General features: G+C 46.3%; 1 protein-coding gene and 1 long non-coding RNA gene across 2 annotated transcripts in view; one reads left to right on the plus strand and one right to left on the minus strand.

Moving 5' to 3' along the window:
• The window catches only part of LOC123445264 (MADS-box transcription factor 51-like), a 43,851-nt gene extending 41,555 nt beyond the window's left edge, over nucleotides 1-2,296 (plus strand). The window contains exons 2-5 of the mRNA XM_045122229.1: nucleotides 261-342; nucleotides 720-769; nucleotides 853-949; nucleotides 1,838-2,296. Coding sequence (XP_044978164.1) covers nucleotides 261-342; nucleotides 720-769; nucleotides 853-949; nucleotides 1,838-1,927 — 319 coding nt within the window. The 3' untranslated portion in view covers nucleotides 1,928-2,296. The remainder of the gene's footprint in view (nucleotides 1-260; nucleotides 343-719; nucleotides 770-852; nucleotides 950-1,837) is intronic.
• Nucleotides 1,274-1,899, minus strand: LOC123445265. Its single transcript, XR_006631066.1, has 2 exons — nucleotides 1,808-1,899; nucleotides 1,274-1,595 (listed from the first exon to the last, which is right to left on the minus strand). It is a non-coding gene; the product is annotated as an uncharacterized LOC123445265 (long non-coding RNA).
• Nucleotides 2,297-17,145: the final 14,849 nt, after the last annotated feature.

The following is a 17,145-nucleotide window of genomic DNA, read 5'->3' on the forward strand; positions in this document are numbered from 1 at the left end:
GTCTATTTGCATGTGCTCTCCAAAATTATTGTCATTACAAGTTCTTAAGAAAATAGACATTACAAAAGCTTCTGAAATTACACTAGGTAGGTATTGTTTCTGAAGGTAGAGACATAACCTATATACAGGTAAGACAGAAAGACATGAGTTCTATTTTACTGTTTTCTCATAGTACTTAGAACTGTGTTTGAATTGCCAGTCAGGGCATAAACATTTGAAAGTACAGTTTCCAAACGTTAATGTTATCCATTTGTTTTCAGCATAGAAGGTACATATGACCGCTATCAGGGATTTGCAGGAGCTGGAAAGGACCTGAATGAACGTGGTGCAAGTAGCAACAATGTAAATTAATTTCTATAGCTTTTCTTATTGCATAGCCTAGAGCTAGTTTAGGTGTGGACCATTTACCTGCCAAGCATCCTATTGTGGATTTAATAAGTGAGTATGTATGGAAATGCACTATGCATGATGAAGTGCTTGTAATCAAGGATTATGTTGCCTATGCACGGGACAAGCAAATGAATGCAAATATGATTATTACTTTTAATGTCGCTACTAGTTTATCTGAACAAGCCATTTATATATTCTATAATGTAAGTCTAGGTTGTAATTACAGCATTTTGTATACAGAATAGCCAAACTGTATAATATTTTATATACTCTTTTTAAGCAAGATTATCTTTACACGTCTCTGACATGATATGTTGGTTCTGAACCAGGATGGAGATCCTTCAAATATACAGTCAAAGCTTAAAGACATTGCTTCCTGGTAGCCCTTGAGGCCTTTCACAATACCTCCTAGTGTGTTATTAATTGTGCTTAGCCCAATGATGATTATGTGCAATCCTGAAGGTCTCTTCGAAACAATGCTGATGACTCAGATGCTAATGAGCTAGAGAAACTAGAGAAACTACTGACAGATGCTTTGAAGAATACAAAATCCAAGAAGGTACACCTATATGACTGTTGATATTTGTTACAACTTTTGCAGCAAGGAATCAAGTTTCTGGTTGCTGTTGCACCCTTGCGGTATCAGAAAAATGGCTCTGTTTTCGGCCATTTTCTGCAGTTTCGCTCTGGACGCTCTAACTAGACATATACAATCCATGGTTCCTTAACGAATTTCGTTTCTCCTACCTAATTGTGCAGGGTATGTATTTTTCATTTCGATTGACTATTGTCAAGCATTACAGATAGTTCAATGTAGTTGCATCTTGACTCTTGAGACAATGGTCCTGAATGTCTTAGTCCCTATATCTTGGCAAATGATAGGTAATAGAAAGAAAAGCAAACTCATTAGCTATTTCACAATGCATGTGGCTGTCCTTGATAGTTTCAGCATAGCTCAGAAGAAGTTTAACTGCTAGTACATTTTGTTAAATCAGCATAAAGGTAGATGTGCTATAGACCTTGATTGAATAGAAGTGTCATGTAATGTGAAGATAGCAGAAGACAACAGATGTTCTGGCTATACAAAAACAGGCTACCATTGATGTTTACCGTAACACTGGGACAAGTGGGTTCTGTTGTCATTTTTCTGAGAATTGTGTAGCTTATTCCATAGCATTAGTAAACCTGTCTACATTGCAGGCTGCCTGAAATGCCAGACAAAATGGAGATCAGAATAGATCATGTCAGTTACCTGCAAACAGGAAATTAAGTTTTGGAACAAAATCTGGTTGGAGAGTTAAATCAATACAAAGGCTATTTACGTGGCACGAGAGTTTAAGCAATACATATATATATGTATATATCAAAACACGATATTACTGTATCCTCTGAATCCATGTACAAAGACTTTACTCACAAGCTTTGCTTTGTTGTCGCTGGAGTGCAGATGTTGGCGCAACGAAATAGCGGTGCAGGCACGAGTGCGAGCGGCGAGACCTCCAATCGTCCTAGGGGACACGAGGAAGGAAGGACTTGAGCAGTCATGCTGTGCACACATTTGGTACGAGCAAAGCTCTGTTGCTGATGCCACACTCTTCCCCAGTTATTAGGCAGGAAAGAGTTGTGAAGGCTGCTGCTCTAAGGTGCAGCAGGGCAGAAGTGGCATATTCAATAAAAGGGTGCTGGGTTAATACCAGCAGTGTGTGTGTCATTGCTAAGTTGCTTGTTGCTTATTCTGTACATTGTGCTTTCGTAGAACTGTGTGACGTTGATGTTAACCTATCAGTCTGTTGCTAGTCTTCACAACACAGGTTATACACTGCTGAGTGAGAAATCAGTTTATGTGGATGCACCTTATATAGCCTGACGCAGATGCTACTACCTCTCAAGCTGGTTTTCCGTTCCATCCCATATTGCTGATTTTTCAAATAATAATAGTAATATATCAAGAGTAGTATAATTTTTCATTTTGTATCCCCAAATAAAAATCCCGAGTGAAAAACTGAAATATATTGTGATCTTTTAAGTTGGATGAGTTGCAAGTGGAGACAGAATTAGAAAACAGCAAGCAAAGAGTTGAACCAGGCAGGCATTCGGTAGGCAGAGTTTGCTAATCCATCCATCCTTGCAGTAATCTCACCAATCAGTTCCGTCATGTTTGGAACCGCGCAGGAATCTTGGCATGCGGGCATTTTAGCAAGCGGCTTCCCTGCGATGGAAACAGTACCGACGCGAGAGCCTCAAGAAAATTTGGTACGACAGCGACAGCGAGAAGAGAAAACACACACACACACACCTGAGAAGATGTAAAGCCTGCAGACACCGGCGCGCACGACGCGAGCGCCCATCCGGCCGGCCTCCGGCAATGGCGGTCACCAACCGCGGATGCGCCTATAGCTTCCGGCTCTCCTCTTTCCCCAGCCATCGACCCCCAAGTTGGTCGCGTGCATGCCGGCTCTACATCACGCCTGCGAATCTGCGATGAATGTCATTTGCCTGAATCAGCTGAATAAATCGATCGATCCGCCATTGGCCGGCGCTCGCCGGAGCGGCGGCGTACATAAGGAAGGGGGAAGGCGTCGTCCCCTGCTTCTACCCTCTCCGGACTCCGGTGGTTCCGCTCTCGCCGCGTAAAGCTAAAGCTAAAGCTTAAAGCAGACTGGGGCGTGGCGCCGTTCAAACGGCCACGCGCGCCTGGCCACGTGGCGGGCCTCGCGCACCGAAACGTCACGCTGCCTGCGTCATATCACCAGCGGTCACTGTGCTACGCCCCATATCGGGCATGTCCTCTCCTCAGGGTCAGTCAATGACTCGCCTTTACGGTCAGTTCCTTTGCAGAGCGATGGCGGCCGGCGGGCAGGCGGCCCTTGGGCCGATTTTTTTGTTTTGACCTTTTGTTCTAAGAAATTTCGAAACTGACCTTATTTAAAAAAAATCAAATCTGATTTTTTTGGTGAGGCCAACATCCCTCGCGTCTCGTTGGGAGACGGCAAGACCCCTGGAGTCTGGTACGGGCTGGCTTAACCGGCTGACCCGTTGAGTCTCTGACATGGTTTGATACGAGACGCCACGGACCCTGACGTCTGGTCCTGGACCAGACGCCAAGGACCCTGTCATCTCGTACCAAACGCCAAGGACCTTGGCGTCTCGTCCCAGCACACGCCGAGGTTCTTGGCGTTTGGTCGAGGACCAGACGTCAGGGTCTCTGGCGTCTGGTACAAAGCCACGTCACAGACTCAGCGGGTCAGCCGGTCATGCCAGCCCGTACCAGACGCCAGAGACCTTGGCGTCTCCCATGCAACCCAGACGTCACGGATGTTGGCATCACCAAAAGTGGTCAGATTCAAACTTTTTCAAATGTAAGGTCAATTCTGGAATTTGTTAGGGTAAAAGGTCAAAAATAATTGTCCACCCTTGGGGATGTGTTGGGGATAAAGCGGGCTCAAAAAGTTAGGCTGGAAGAAAGGGCGGACCAGCCAGGGGTTCGGCCGGTCGCGCCCGAACCGTCACGCCAACTCCAATCAACCGACCGAAGGAGACAATAATTTTACCTGTTTTCGTTCATTTGGATCGTTTATTGATTTTATGTCCGTCCCGTCTATGATTGGGATCGGCAACGCGTTAGATGCGCTGACCCATATTTGTTTGTGTGGTCAATTTTGTATTTTTTAAAAGCAAATGAAATAGCATAGTTTCACAACCGAAATAAAATCTAACAAAGTTTTACAAGCCCAATAAAAATTAGATTGTCTAAAAGATACACTTATTGGTTGCCAACATGATTCTACATATACACAACCAAATCATCTTACAACCGAATATGAGTTTTCCAATCACGCATTTCATGATGAAATTGGATGAACTGTGCAAACGATGCCGCTTCTCCGCCATGCTGAGGCACCACATTATCACCCTGAAACTCAAACCCTTGATCGTGGAGATGTTCCGGGCGCTCATTCTCTCCGATCATATTATGCATGATTACACAAACAGTCATCATTTCCCATAACTTCTTGGTGCTCCGAATTCTAGCAGGATATCGAACTATGCCCCATCGAGATTGCAGAACACCAAAGGTACGCTTGACATCCTTCCTAGCACTCTCTTGCTAATGGGCAAATCTTTTCCTCTTCTCTTCGACAGGGTTGGAGATTGTCTTCACAATGGTGGTCACCGTGGATAGATTCCGTCAGCTAGACAGTATCCTTTGTTGTAGTTGTGACCGTTGATGTTAACATTGATCGGCGGGTTATTGCCTTCGGCAATCCTTGCAAACACCGACGATCGTTGAAGCACGTTGATATCATTGTGTGATCCGGTCATGCCAAAGAAAGAGTGTAAGATCCAGAGATCTTGAGAGGCCACGGCTTCAAGTATGATAGTGCAAGCCTTGACATGACCTTTGTGTTGGAAATATGCCCTAGAGGCAATAATAAAATGGTTATTATCATATTTCCTTGTTCATGATAATCGTCTATTGTTCTTGCTATAATTGTATTAATAGGAAACAGTAATACATGTGTGAATAAATAGATCACAATGTGTCCCTAGCAGGCCTCTAGTTGGCTAGCTCGTTGATCAATAGATGATCATGGTTTCCTGGTCATGGACATTGGATGTCATTGATAACGGGATCACAGCATTGGGAGAATGATGTGATGGACAAGACCCAATCCTAAGCTTAGCACTAGATCATGTTATTCGTAGCTAAAGCTTTTCTAATGTCAAGTATCTTTTCCTTCGACCATGAGATTGTGCAACTCTCGGATACCATAGGAGTGCTTTGGGTGTATCAAACGTCACAACGTAACTGGGTGACTATAAAGGTGCACTACGGGTATCTCTGAAAGTATCTGTTGGGTTGGTACGAATCGAGATCGGGATTTGTCACTCCGTGTGACAGAGAGGTATCTCTAGGCCCACTCGGTAGAACATCATCTTAATGAGCTCAATGTGACTAAGGAGTTAGTCATGGGATGATGTACTACGGAACGTGTAAAGAGACTTGCCAACACGAGATTGAACAAGGTATGGGGATACCGACGATCGAATCTCGGGCAAGTTCTTGTTGGAATTATGCCCTAGAGGCAATAATAAATATAGTTATTATTATAATTCCTGTATCAAGATAATGGTTTATTATCCATGCTATAATTGTATTGAATGAAGACTCATTTACATGTGTGGATACATAGACAAAACACCGTCCCTAGCATGCCTCTAGTTGGCTAGCCAGTTGATCGATGATAGTCAGTGTCTTCTGATTATGAACAAGGTGTTGTTACTTGATAACTGGATCACGTCATTGGGAGAATCACGTGATGGACTAGACCCAAACTAATAGACGTAGCATGTTGATCGTGTCATTTTGTTGCTACTGTTTTCTGCGTGTCAAGTATTTGTTCCTATGACCATGAGATCATATAACTCACGGACACCGAAGGAATGCTTTGTGTGTATCAAACGTCGCAACGTAACTGGGTGACTATAAAGATGCTCTACAGGTATCTCCCAAGGTGTTCGTTGGGTTAGTATGGATCAAGACTGGGATTTGTCACTCCGTGTGACGGAGAGGTATCTCGGGGCCCACTCGGTAATACAACATCACACACAAGCCTTGCAAGCAATGTAACTTAGTGTAAGTTGCGGGATCTTGTATTACGGAACGAGTAAAGAGACTTGCCGGTAAACGAGATTGAAATAGGTATGCGGATACTGACGATCGAATCTCGGGCAAGTAACATACCGAAGGACAAAGGGAATGACATACGGGGTTATACGAATCCTTGGCACTGAGGTTGAAACGATAAGGTCTTCGTAGAATATGTAGGATCCAATATGGGCATCCAGGTCCCGCTATTGGATATTGACCGAGGAGTCACTCGGGTCATGTCTACATAGTTCTCGAACCCGCAGGGTCTGCACACTTAAGGTTCGACGTTGTTTTATGTGTATTTGAGTTATATGGTTGGTTACCGAATGTTGTTCGGAGTCCCGGATGAGATCACGGACGTCACGAGGGTTTCCGGAATGGTCCGGAAACGAAGATTGATATATAGGATGACCTCATTTGATTACCGGAAGGTTTTCGGAGTTACCGGAAATGTACCGGGAATGACGAATGGGTTCCGGGAGTTCACCGGGGGGGGCAACCCACCCCGGGGAAGCCCATAGGCCATGAGGGTGGCGCACCAGCCCTTAGTGGGCTGGTGGGGCAGCCCAAAAGGGCCCTATGCGCCAAGGATAAGAAATCAAAGGAAAAGAAAAAAAAGGGGGAGGTGGGAAAGGAGAGAAGGACTCCACTTTCCAATCCTAGTTGGACTAGGATTGGAGGAGGACTCCTCCCCCCTTGGTGGCGCAGCCCTTGGGGCTCCTTGAGCCCCAAGGCAAGCCTCCCCTCCCTCCTCCTATATATATGGAGCAATTAGGGCTGATTTGAGACGACTTTCCCACAGCAGCCCGACCACATACCTCCATAGTTTTTCCTCTAGATCGCGTTTCTGCGGAGCTCGGGCGGAGCCCTGCTGAGACAAGATCATCACCAACCTCCGGAGCGCTGTCACGCTGCCGGAGAACTCTTCTACCTCTCCGTCTCTCTTGCTGGATCAAGAAGGCCGAGATCATCGTCGAGCTGTACGTGTGCTGAACGCGGAGGTGCCGTCCGTTCGGTACTAGATCGTGGGACTGATCGCGGGATTGTTCGCGGGGCGGATCGAGGGACGTGAGGACGTTCCACTACATCAACCGCGTTCTCTAACGCTTCTGCTGTACGGTCTACAAGGGTACGTAGATCACTCATCCCCTCTCGTAGATGGACATCACCATGATAGGTCTTCGTGCGCGTAGGAAAATTTTTGTTTCCCATGCGACGTTCCCCATCAGTGGCATCATGAGCTAGCTTCATGCGTAGATGTCTTCTCGAGTAGATCACAAAAGTTTTTGTGGGCGGTGATGTGCGTTTTGCTGCCCTCCTTAGTCTTTTCTTGATTCCGCGGTATTGTTGGATTGAAGCGGCTTGGACCGACATTACTCGTACGCTTACGAGAGACTGGTTTCATCGTTACGAGTAACTCCGTTGCTCAAAGATGACTTGCAAGTGTCGGTTTCTCCAACTTTAGTTGAATCGGATTTGACCGAGGAGGTCCTTGGATGAGGTTAAATAGCAACTCATATATCTCCGTTGTGGTGTTTGCATAAGTAAGATGCGATCCTACTAGATACCCTTGGTCACCACGTAAAACATGCAACAACAAAATTAGAGGACGTCTAACTTGTTTTTGCAGGGTATGATTGTGATGTGATATGGCCAAACGATGTGATGTGATATATTGGATGTATGAGATGATCATGTTGTAATAGAAATATCGACTTGCACGTCGATGGTACGGCAACCGGCAGGAGCCATAGGGTTGTCTTTATACTAACATATGTGCTTGCAGATGCGTTTACTATTTTCCTAGGATGTAGCTTTAGTAGTAATAGCATGAGTAGCACGACAACCCCGATGGCAACACGTTGATGGATGATCATGGCGTGGCGCCGGTGACAAGAAGATCGTGCCGGTGCTTTGGTGATGGAGATCAAGAAGCACGTGATGATGGCCATATCATGTCACTTATGAATTGCATGTGATGTTAATCCTTTATGCACCTTATTTTGCTTAGAACGACGGTAGCATTATGCGGTGATCTCTCACTAAAATTTCAAGACGAAATTGTGTTCTCCCCGACTGTGCACCGTTGCTACAGTTCGTCGTTTCGAGACACCACGTGATGATCGGGTGTGATAGACTCAACGTTCACATACAACGGGTGCAAAACAGTTGCGCACGCGGAACACTCGGGTTTAGCTTGACGAGCCTAGCATGTGCAGACATGGCCTCGGAACACATGAGACCTAAAGGTCGATCATGAATCATATAGATGATATGATTAGCATAGGGATGCTTACCACTGAAACTATACTCAACTCACGAGATGATCGGACTTGGGATAGTGTAAGTGGATCATGAACCACTCAAATGACTAGAGAGATGTACTTTTTGAGTGGGAGTTTAGCATATAATTTGATTAAGTTGAACTCTAATTATCTTGAACATAGTCTAAGTCCACTTTGAATATATTTGTGTTGTAGATCATGTCTCACGCGACAGTCATCCTGAATTTTAATACGTTCCTAGAGAAAGCTAAGTTGAAAGATGATGGAAGCAACTTTGTAGACTGGGCTCGTAATCTTAAGCTAATCTTACAAGTTGGGAAGAAGGATTATGTCCTTAATGCTGCGTTAGGAGATGAACCAACCGCTACGGCTGATCAGGATGTTAAGAACGCTTGGTTAGCACGTAAGGAGGACTACTCAATAGTTCAATGTGCAGTCTTGTATGGCTTAGAACCGGGACTTCAACGTCGCTTTGAGCGTCATGGAGCATTTGAGATGTTCCAGGAGTTGGAGTTTATCTTTCAGAAGAACGCCCGGATCGAGAGGTATGAGACCTCCGATAAATTCTATGCTTGCAAGATGGAGGAAAACTCGTCCGTCAGTGAACATGTGCTCAAAATGTCTGGGTACTCAAACCGTCTAGCTGAGCTGGGGATTGAACTCCCGCAAGAAGCTATCACTGACAGAATCCTTCAATCACTGCCGCCAAGCTATAAAGGCTTTGTGTTGAACTACAACATGCAAGGGATGAACAAGTCTCCCGGCGAGTTGTTTGTGATGTTGAAAGTCGCAGAGTCTGAACTCCGTAAAGAGCATCAAGTGTTGATGGTGAATAAGACCACTAGTTTCAAGAGAAACGGCAAAGGCAAGAAGGGCAAATCGAAGAAGAGCGGCAAGCCTGTTGCCAATCCGCCGAAGAAACCCAAAGCTGGACCAAAGCCTGAAACGGAGTGTTACTATTGCAAGGGTATGGGTCACTGGAAGCGCAATTGCCCCAAGTATCTGGCAGATAAGAAGGCGGGCAAAGAAAAATCAGGTATATTTGATATACATGTTATTGATGTGTACTTAACCGGCTCTCGTAGTAGTGCCTGGGTATTCGATACCGGTTCTGTTGCTCATATTTGCAACTCGAAACAGGAACTGCGGAATAGACGAAGGCTGGCGAAAAGATGAAGTGACGATGCGCGTAGGAAATGGTTCCAAGGTTGATGCAATCGCCGTCGGCACAGTGTCACTTCAGCTACCGTCGGGATTAGTGATGAACTTAAATCATTGTTATTTAGTGCCTGCGTTGAGCATGAACATTATATCTGGATCTTGTTTATTGCGAGACGGTTACTCTTTTAAGTCAGAGAATAATGGTTGTTCTATTTCTATGAGTAACATCTTTTATGATCATGCACCGAATGTGAGAGGATTGTTCATATTGAATCTTGATAGCGATACGCATATACATAACATTGAGACCAAAAGAGTTAGAGTAAACAATGATAGCGCCATATTTTTGTGGCACTGCCGTTTGGGTCATATTGGTGTAAAGCGCATGAAGAAACTCCATGCTGATGGACTTTTGGAGTCACTTGACTTTGATTCACTTGACACATGGGAACCATGCCTCATGGGCAAGATGACTAAGACTCCGTTCTCCGGAACAATGGAGCGTGCAAGTGACTTATTGGAAATCATACATACCGATGTGTGTGGTCCGATGAGCGTGGAGGCACGCGGCGGATATCGTTATTTTCTCACCTTCACTGACGATTTAAGTAGATATGGTTATGTCTACTTAATGAAGCACAAGTCTGAAACATTTGAAAAGTTCAAGCAATTTCAGAGTGAAGTGGAAAATCATCGTAGCAAGAAGATCAAGTTCCTACGGTCTGATCGTGGGGGTGAATATCTGAGTTTCGAGTTTGGTACTCACTTAAGACAATGTGGAATTGTTTCACAGTTAACACCACCTGGAACACCACAGCGTAATGGTGTGTCCGAACGTCGAAATCGTACTCTATTAGAGATAGTGCGATCTATGATGTCTCTTACTGATTTGCCGTTATCATTTTGGGGTTATGCATTAGAAACAGCTGCATTCACTTTAAATAGGGCACCATCAAAATCCGTTGAGACGACACCATACGAACTGTGGTATGGCAAGAGGCCAAAGTTGTCGTTTCTTAAAGTTTGGGGATGTGATGCTTATGTCAAAAAGCTTCAGCCTGAAAAGCTGGAACCCAAAGAGGAAAAGTGCGTCTTCATAGGTTACCCAAAAGAGACAGTTGGGTACACCCTATCTCAAATCCGAGGGCAAAGTGTTTGTTTCTAAGAACGGAGCTTTTCTCGAGAAGGAGTTTCTCTCGAGAGAATTGAGTGGGAGGAAGATAGAACTTGACGAGGTTGTCGAACCTCTCATCCCTCTGGATGGTGGCGCGGGGCAAGGGGAAACCTCTGTCGTTGCGACGCCGGTTGAGGAGGAAGTTAATGATGATGATCATGAAACTCCAGTTCAAGTTTCTGTTGAACCACGCAGGTCGACGAGATCACGCGCTGCTCCAGAGTGGTACGGTAATCCCGTCTTGTCAATCATGTTGTTAGACAACAATGAACCTGCAAGTTATGAAGAAGCAATGGTGGGCCCAGATTCCAACAAATGGCTAGAAGCCATGAAATCCGAGATAGGATCCATGTATGAGAACAAAGTGTGGACTTTGGAGATACTACCTGAGGGCCGCAAGGCTATTCAGAACAAATGGATCTTTAAGAAGAAGACGGACGCTGACGGCAATGTGACCGTTTATAAAGCTCGACTTGTGGAAAAGGGTTTTTCACAAGTTCCAGGAGTTGACTACGATGAGACTTTCTCCCCCGTGGCGATGCTTAAGTCCGTCAGAATCATGTTAGCAATAGCTGCATTTTTCGATTATGAAATCTGGCAGATGGATGTCAAAACGGCGTTCCTTAACGATTTCCTTAAGGAAGAGTTGTATATGATGCAACCCGAAGGTTTTGTCGATCCTAAGAATGCTAACAAGGTGTGCAAACTCCAGCGATCCATTTATGGACTGGTGCAAGCATCTCGGAGTTGGAACAAACGCTTTGATGAGGTGATCAAGGCATTTGGGTTTATACAAGTGGTTGGAGAATCTTATATTTACAAGAAGTGAGTGGGAGCTCTGTGGCGTTTCTAATATTATATGTGGATGACATATTACTGATTGGAAACAACGTAGAGCTTTTGGAGAGCATAAAAGGTTACTTGAATAAAAGTTTCTCTATGAAGGACCTAGGAGAAGCTGCTTACATTCTAGGCATTAAGATCTGTAGGGATAGATTAAAACGCCTGATAGGACTTTCACAAAGCACATACCTTGATAAAGTTTTGAAGAGGTTCAAAATGGAACAGTCCAAGAAAGGGTTCTTGCCAGTTTTACAAGGTACGAGATTGAGTAAGACTCAGTGCCCAGCAACTGATGAAGATAGAGAGCATGTGCGCTCCGTCCCCTATGCTTCAGCCATAGGTTCTATCATGTATGCGATGTTGTGCACTAGACCGGATGTTAGCCTGACCATAAGTATGGCAGGTAGGTTCGAGAGTAATCCAGGAGTGGATCACTGGACAGCGGTCAAGAATATCCTGAAGTACCTGAAAAGGACTAAGGAGATGTTTCTCGTATATGGAGGTGACGAAGAGCTCGCCGTAAAAGGTTACGTCGATGCAAGCTTTGACACAGATCCGGACGACTCTAAGTCGCAAACCGGATACGTATTTATTCTTAATGGGGGTGCAGTAAGCTGGTGCAGTTCCAAGCAAAGCGTCGTAGCAGATTCTACATGTGAAGCGGAGTACATGGCTGCCTCGGAGGCGGCTAAGGAGGGTGTCTGGATGAAGCAGTTCATGACGGATCTTGGAGTGGTGCCAAGCGCACTGAATCCAATAACCTTGTTCTGTGACAACACTGGTGCCATTGCCTTAGCAAAGGAACCACGGTTTCACAAGAAGACCAGACACATCAAACGACGCTTCAACCTCATCCGCGACTACGTCGAGGAAGAGGACGTAAATATATGCAAAGTGCACACGGATCTGAATGTAGCAGACCCGCTGACTAAACCTCTTCCACGGCCAAAACATGATCGACACCAGAACTGTATGGGTGTTAGATTTATTACAATGTAATTCACATGGTGATGTGAGGGCTAGATTATTGACTCTAGTGCAAGTGGGAGACTGTTGGAATTATGCCCTAGAGGCAATAATAAATATAGTTATTATTATAATTCCTGTATCAAGATAATAGTTTATTATCCATGCTATAATTGTATTGAATGAAGACTCATTTACATGTGTGGATACATAGACAAAACACCGTCCCTAGCATGCCTCTAGTTGGCTAGCCAGTTGATCGATGATAGTCAGTGTCTTCTGATTATGAACAAGGTGTTGTTACTTGATAACTGAATCACGTCATTGGGAGAATCACGTGATGGACTAGACCCAAACTAATAGACGTAGCATGTTGATCGTGTCATTTTGTTGCTACTGTTTTCTGCGTGTCAAGTATTTGTTCCTATGACCATGAGATCATATAACTCACGGACACCGGAGGAATGCTTTGTGTGTATCAAACGTCGCAACGTAACTGGGTGACTATAAAGATGCTCTACAGGTATCTCCCAAGGTGTTCGTTGGGTTAGTATGGATCAAGACTGGGATTTGTCACTCCGTGTGACGGAGAGGTATCTCGGGGCCCACTCGGTAATACAACATCACACACAAGCCTTGCAAGCAATGTAACTTAGTGTAAGTTGCGGGATCTTGTATTACGGAACGAGTAAAGAGACTTGCCGGTAAACGAGATTGAAATAGGTATGCGGATACTGACGATCGAATCTCGGGCAAGTAACATACCGAAGGACAAAGGGAATGACATACGGGGTTATACGAATCCTTGGCACTGAGGTTCAAACGATAAGATCTTCATAGAATATGTAGGATCCAATATGGGCATCCAGGTCCCGCTATTGGATATTGACCGAGGAGTCACTCGGGTCATGTCTACATAGTTCTCGAACCCGCAGGGTCTGCACACTTAAGGTTCGACGTTGTTTTATGTGTATTTGAGTTATATGGTTGGTTACCGAATGTTGTTCGGAGTCCCGGATGAGATCACGGACGTCACGAGGGTTTCCGGAATGGTCCGAAAACGAAGATTGATATATAGGATGACCTCATTTGATTACCGGAAGGTTTTCGGAGTTACCGGGAATGTACCGGGAATGACGAATGGGTTCCGGGAGTTCACCGGGGGGGGGGGGGGGGGCAACCCACCTCGGGGAAGCCCATAGGCCATGAGGGTGGCGCACCAGCCCTTAGTGGGTTGGTGGGGCAGCCGAAAAGGGCCCTATGCGCCAAGGATAAGAAATCAAAGGAAAAAAAAAGGGAAGGTGGGAAAGGAGAGAAGGACTCCACTTTTCAATCCTAGTTGGACTAGGATTGGAGGAGGACTCCTCCCCCCTTGGTGGCGCAGCCCATGGGGCTCCTTGAGCCCCAAGGCAAGCCTCCCCTCCCTCCTCCTATATATATGGAGCAATTAGGGCTGATTTGAGACGACTTTCCCACAGCAGCCCGACCACATACCTCCATAGTTTTTCCTCTAGATTGCGTTTCTGCGGAGCTCGGGCGGAGCCCTGCTGAGACAAGATCATCACCAACCTCCGGAGCGCCGTCACGCTGCCGGAGAACTCTTCTACCTCTCCGTCTCTCTTGCTGGATCAAGAAGGCCGAGATCATCGTCGAGCTGTACGTGTGCTGAACGCGGAGGTGCCGTCCGTTCGGTACTAGATCGTGGGACTGATCGCGGGATTGTTCGCGGGGCGGATCGAGGGACGTGAGGACGTTCCACTACATCAACCGCGTTCTCTAACGCTTCTGTTGTACGGTCTACAAGGGTACGTAGATCACTCATCCCCTCTCGTAGATGGACATCACCATGATAGGTCTTCGTGCGCGTAGGAAATTTTTTGTTTCCCATGCGACGTTCCCCATCAGTTCTATACCGATAGACAAAGGGAATTGTATACAGGATTGATTGAATCCTTAACATCGTGGTTCATCTGATGAGATCATCATGGATAATGTGGGACCCACCATGGGTATCCAGGCCGTGCTGATGGTTATTGGTCGGAGAGGTGTCTCGGTCATGTGTGCATGCCTCCCGAACCCGTAGGTTCTACACACTTAAGGTTCGATGACGTTAGGGTTATAGGAAATTATTGTACGAGGTCACCGAAGGTTGTTCGGAATCCCGGATGAGATCCCGGACGTCACGAGAACCTCCGGAATGGTCCGGAGGTAAAGATTGATATATAGGATGGATGGGTTTGGACGCCGAAAATGTTTCGGACACCACCAGCTATGTACCGGGACCACTGGAAGGTTCCGGGGGCCCACCGGGAGGGGCCATCAACCCCGCCGGGCTACATGGGCCAAGTGTGAGAGGGAACCAGCCCCTGGGTGGGCTGGTGCGCCCCCCACACCCAGCCCAAGGTGCACTAGAGAGGGAAGGGGAAAACCCTAGGCGTTGGTGGGCCTAAGGCCCACCTAGGGGTGTGCCACTCCCTCTCCTCCCCTCACCGCCGCCCTGCACCTCCCATTTAGGGCTGTCGCACCCTTTCGGGGTGGGAACCCTAAAGGGTGCGCCCCTCCCCTTCCCCCTATATATAGTGGAGGTTTTGGCCATTGGAGACACACAATTATCTCTCTCTCGGCGCAACCCTGCTTCTTCTCTCCCTCCTCTCCCACGGTGCTTGACGAAGCCCTGCTGGGAGACCTCGTAGCTCTATCGCCACCACGCCGTCGTGCTGCCGGAGCTCTTCCCCAACCTCTCCCTCCTCCTTGGTGGATCAAGGTGTGGGAGACGTCACCGGGCTGCACGTGTGTTGAACGCGGAGGTGTCGTGGTTCGACACTAGATCGGAATCACACCACAATCTGAATCGCAACGAGTACGACTCCATCAACCGCTTTCTAGCAACGCTTCTGCTTAGCGATCTTCAAAGGTATGAAGATGCTCTCACCCCTCTCTCGTTGCTGGTTTCTCCATATGAAGATCTATGTATGGCGTAGGAAAATTTTAAATTTTTGCTACGTTCCCCAACACCTTGTATTGGCCTTGCCAAGCAGAAGGGCAATTCTTCCATTTCCAGTGCATGCAGTCTATGTTGCCAAGCATCCCTGAGAAGCCCCGGCTGACAATGATCGCCAACAAGCGGGTTGTCTCTGCAGCAGTCGGCTCTCTCAAGTACTTAGGACCAAACACTGCAACCACAACCTTGTAGAATCTGTACAACGACTCTGGCACGTAGACTCACTCATACGAACGTACTCATCGATAAGATCATCGGGTACTCTGTAAGCAAGCATCCGGATAGCTGCAGTGCATTTCTACTAAGATAAGAAGCCAATCTTTCCAATGGCATCCTCTTTGCACTTGAAGTAGTCATCGTATCCGACCACCCCCTCTCGAATCCGGTTGAAAACATGCCTAGCCATACGGAAATGACGCCAGAATTTCTGATGTTTGAACAACAGATTGCTTGTGTCAAAGTAGTCCTTCAATAGAAGGAAATTGCCACTCTCTCGGTTGCGATTCAACGCCGGAACATGTCCCCGAATCGAGCCCCGAAACAACGGTCGCTGCCTATTAAGGTGGTCATGGACCAACACGGCAAGCAGCATCTCCTCATCGTCGGATGAGGAATCGTCGAAGTCACACAGAACATTATGAAAAAAAAACTCGTCGGTGCAGCCCATCTGTACCTTGAGGCAAACTGTCGAACAACTTGCGGGCGTGAACGACGAAGTTGACCGGCGACGGCGGATTGGGGTCGGGGAAGCTGCGGTGGTATCGAGTTGCACTAAATGTGGCAACTTTGAATTCTCGATGAGACTGATATAGGAATCTAGGTGGTACCGATACGATGACCTAGGCTGGTTCCCAAACTCGGTGAGACCGACTTCAAACTCAGAAATTCCGAAACTTGAAATTATCGAATGTTGGTCATCCAATCTCGATGGCATCGATAGAAATGTTGGTTATACCGAGATGGTGGGATTGGCATAGACGAGAATCGAGATCCGAAACGAGTGATGCTCAATATTAACAATGAGTCTACAAATTTTCTACGTGAGAATTCAATGTGACATGATAGGTGCAAACACATTGATACGATATATCACTACATAAAAGACTGTATGGAAGAAGGGAAGATAAAGATTAACTACGATTGAACCGATGATCAGCTCGCGGACATTCTGACGAAGACTTCGGATCGAAAGAAGTTCTTGAAGATGCAAAGAAGGTTTGACGTCTGAGCGGTGACGTGACGTCGTGTTTAGGAGGTGATTGTTGAAGTTAAACACTTGGGCATGTGCGTGTACAGCCACCTAGCAGATCAAGGTTAGTATTGTAAACCGAGTAGGTTTAACAGTTCTCCTAGTCGGTTAGGTATTAGCAATCTTTAGCATATAAATAAATATGTGTGTACCTGCCCTTGTAAAGCCCAGATTTGTGAAGTCAATACAAATTAAAACGGGAGCGACACGCTCCCATGGCCATCCAATTGCTTTTGCGTGTGTGTATCTTTCGGCTACAATCAATCGGCTCGCTGCGTGTAGGTAGTTAGCTTCGGGGGTACTAGTACACGTCTGGATGCATTGCACGGAGCGCCCCACGTATGCGCCCCGGCGAGCCTGCACACGGCGCCATGGTGACTCCTCATACTTGGACACCTCGCGAACCTGCACACGGCGCCATGA

The sequence above is a fragment of the Hordeum vulgare genome, chromosome 3H (genome assembly GCF_904849725.1).
Source record: "Hordeum vulgare subsp. vulgare chromosome 3H, MorexV3_pseudomolecules_assembly, whole genome shotgun sequence".
In the NCBI taxonomy this organism is placed as follows: Eukaryota; Viridiplantae; Streptophyta; class Magnoliopsida; order Poales; family Poaceae; genus Hordeum; species Hordeum vulgare.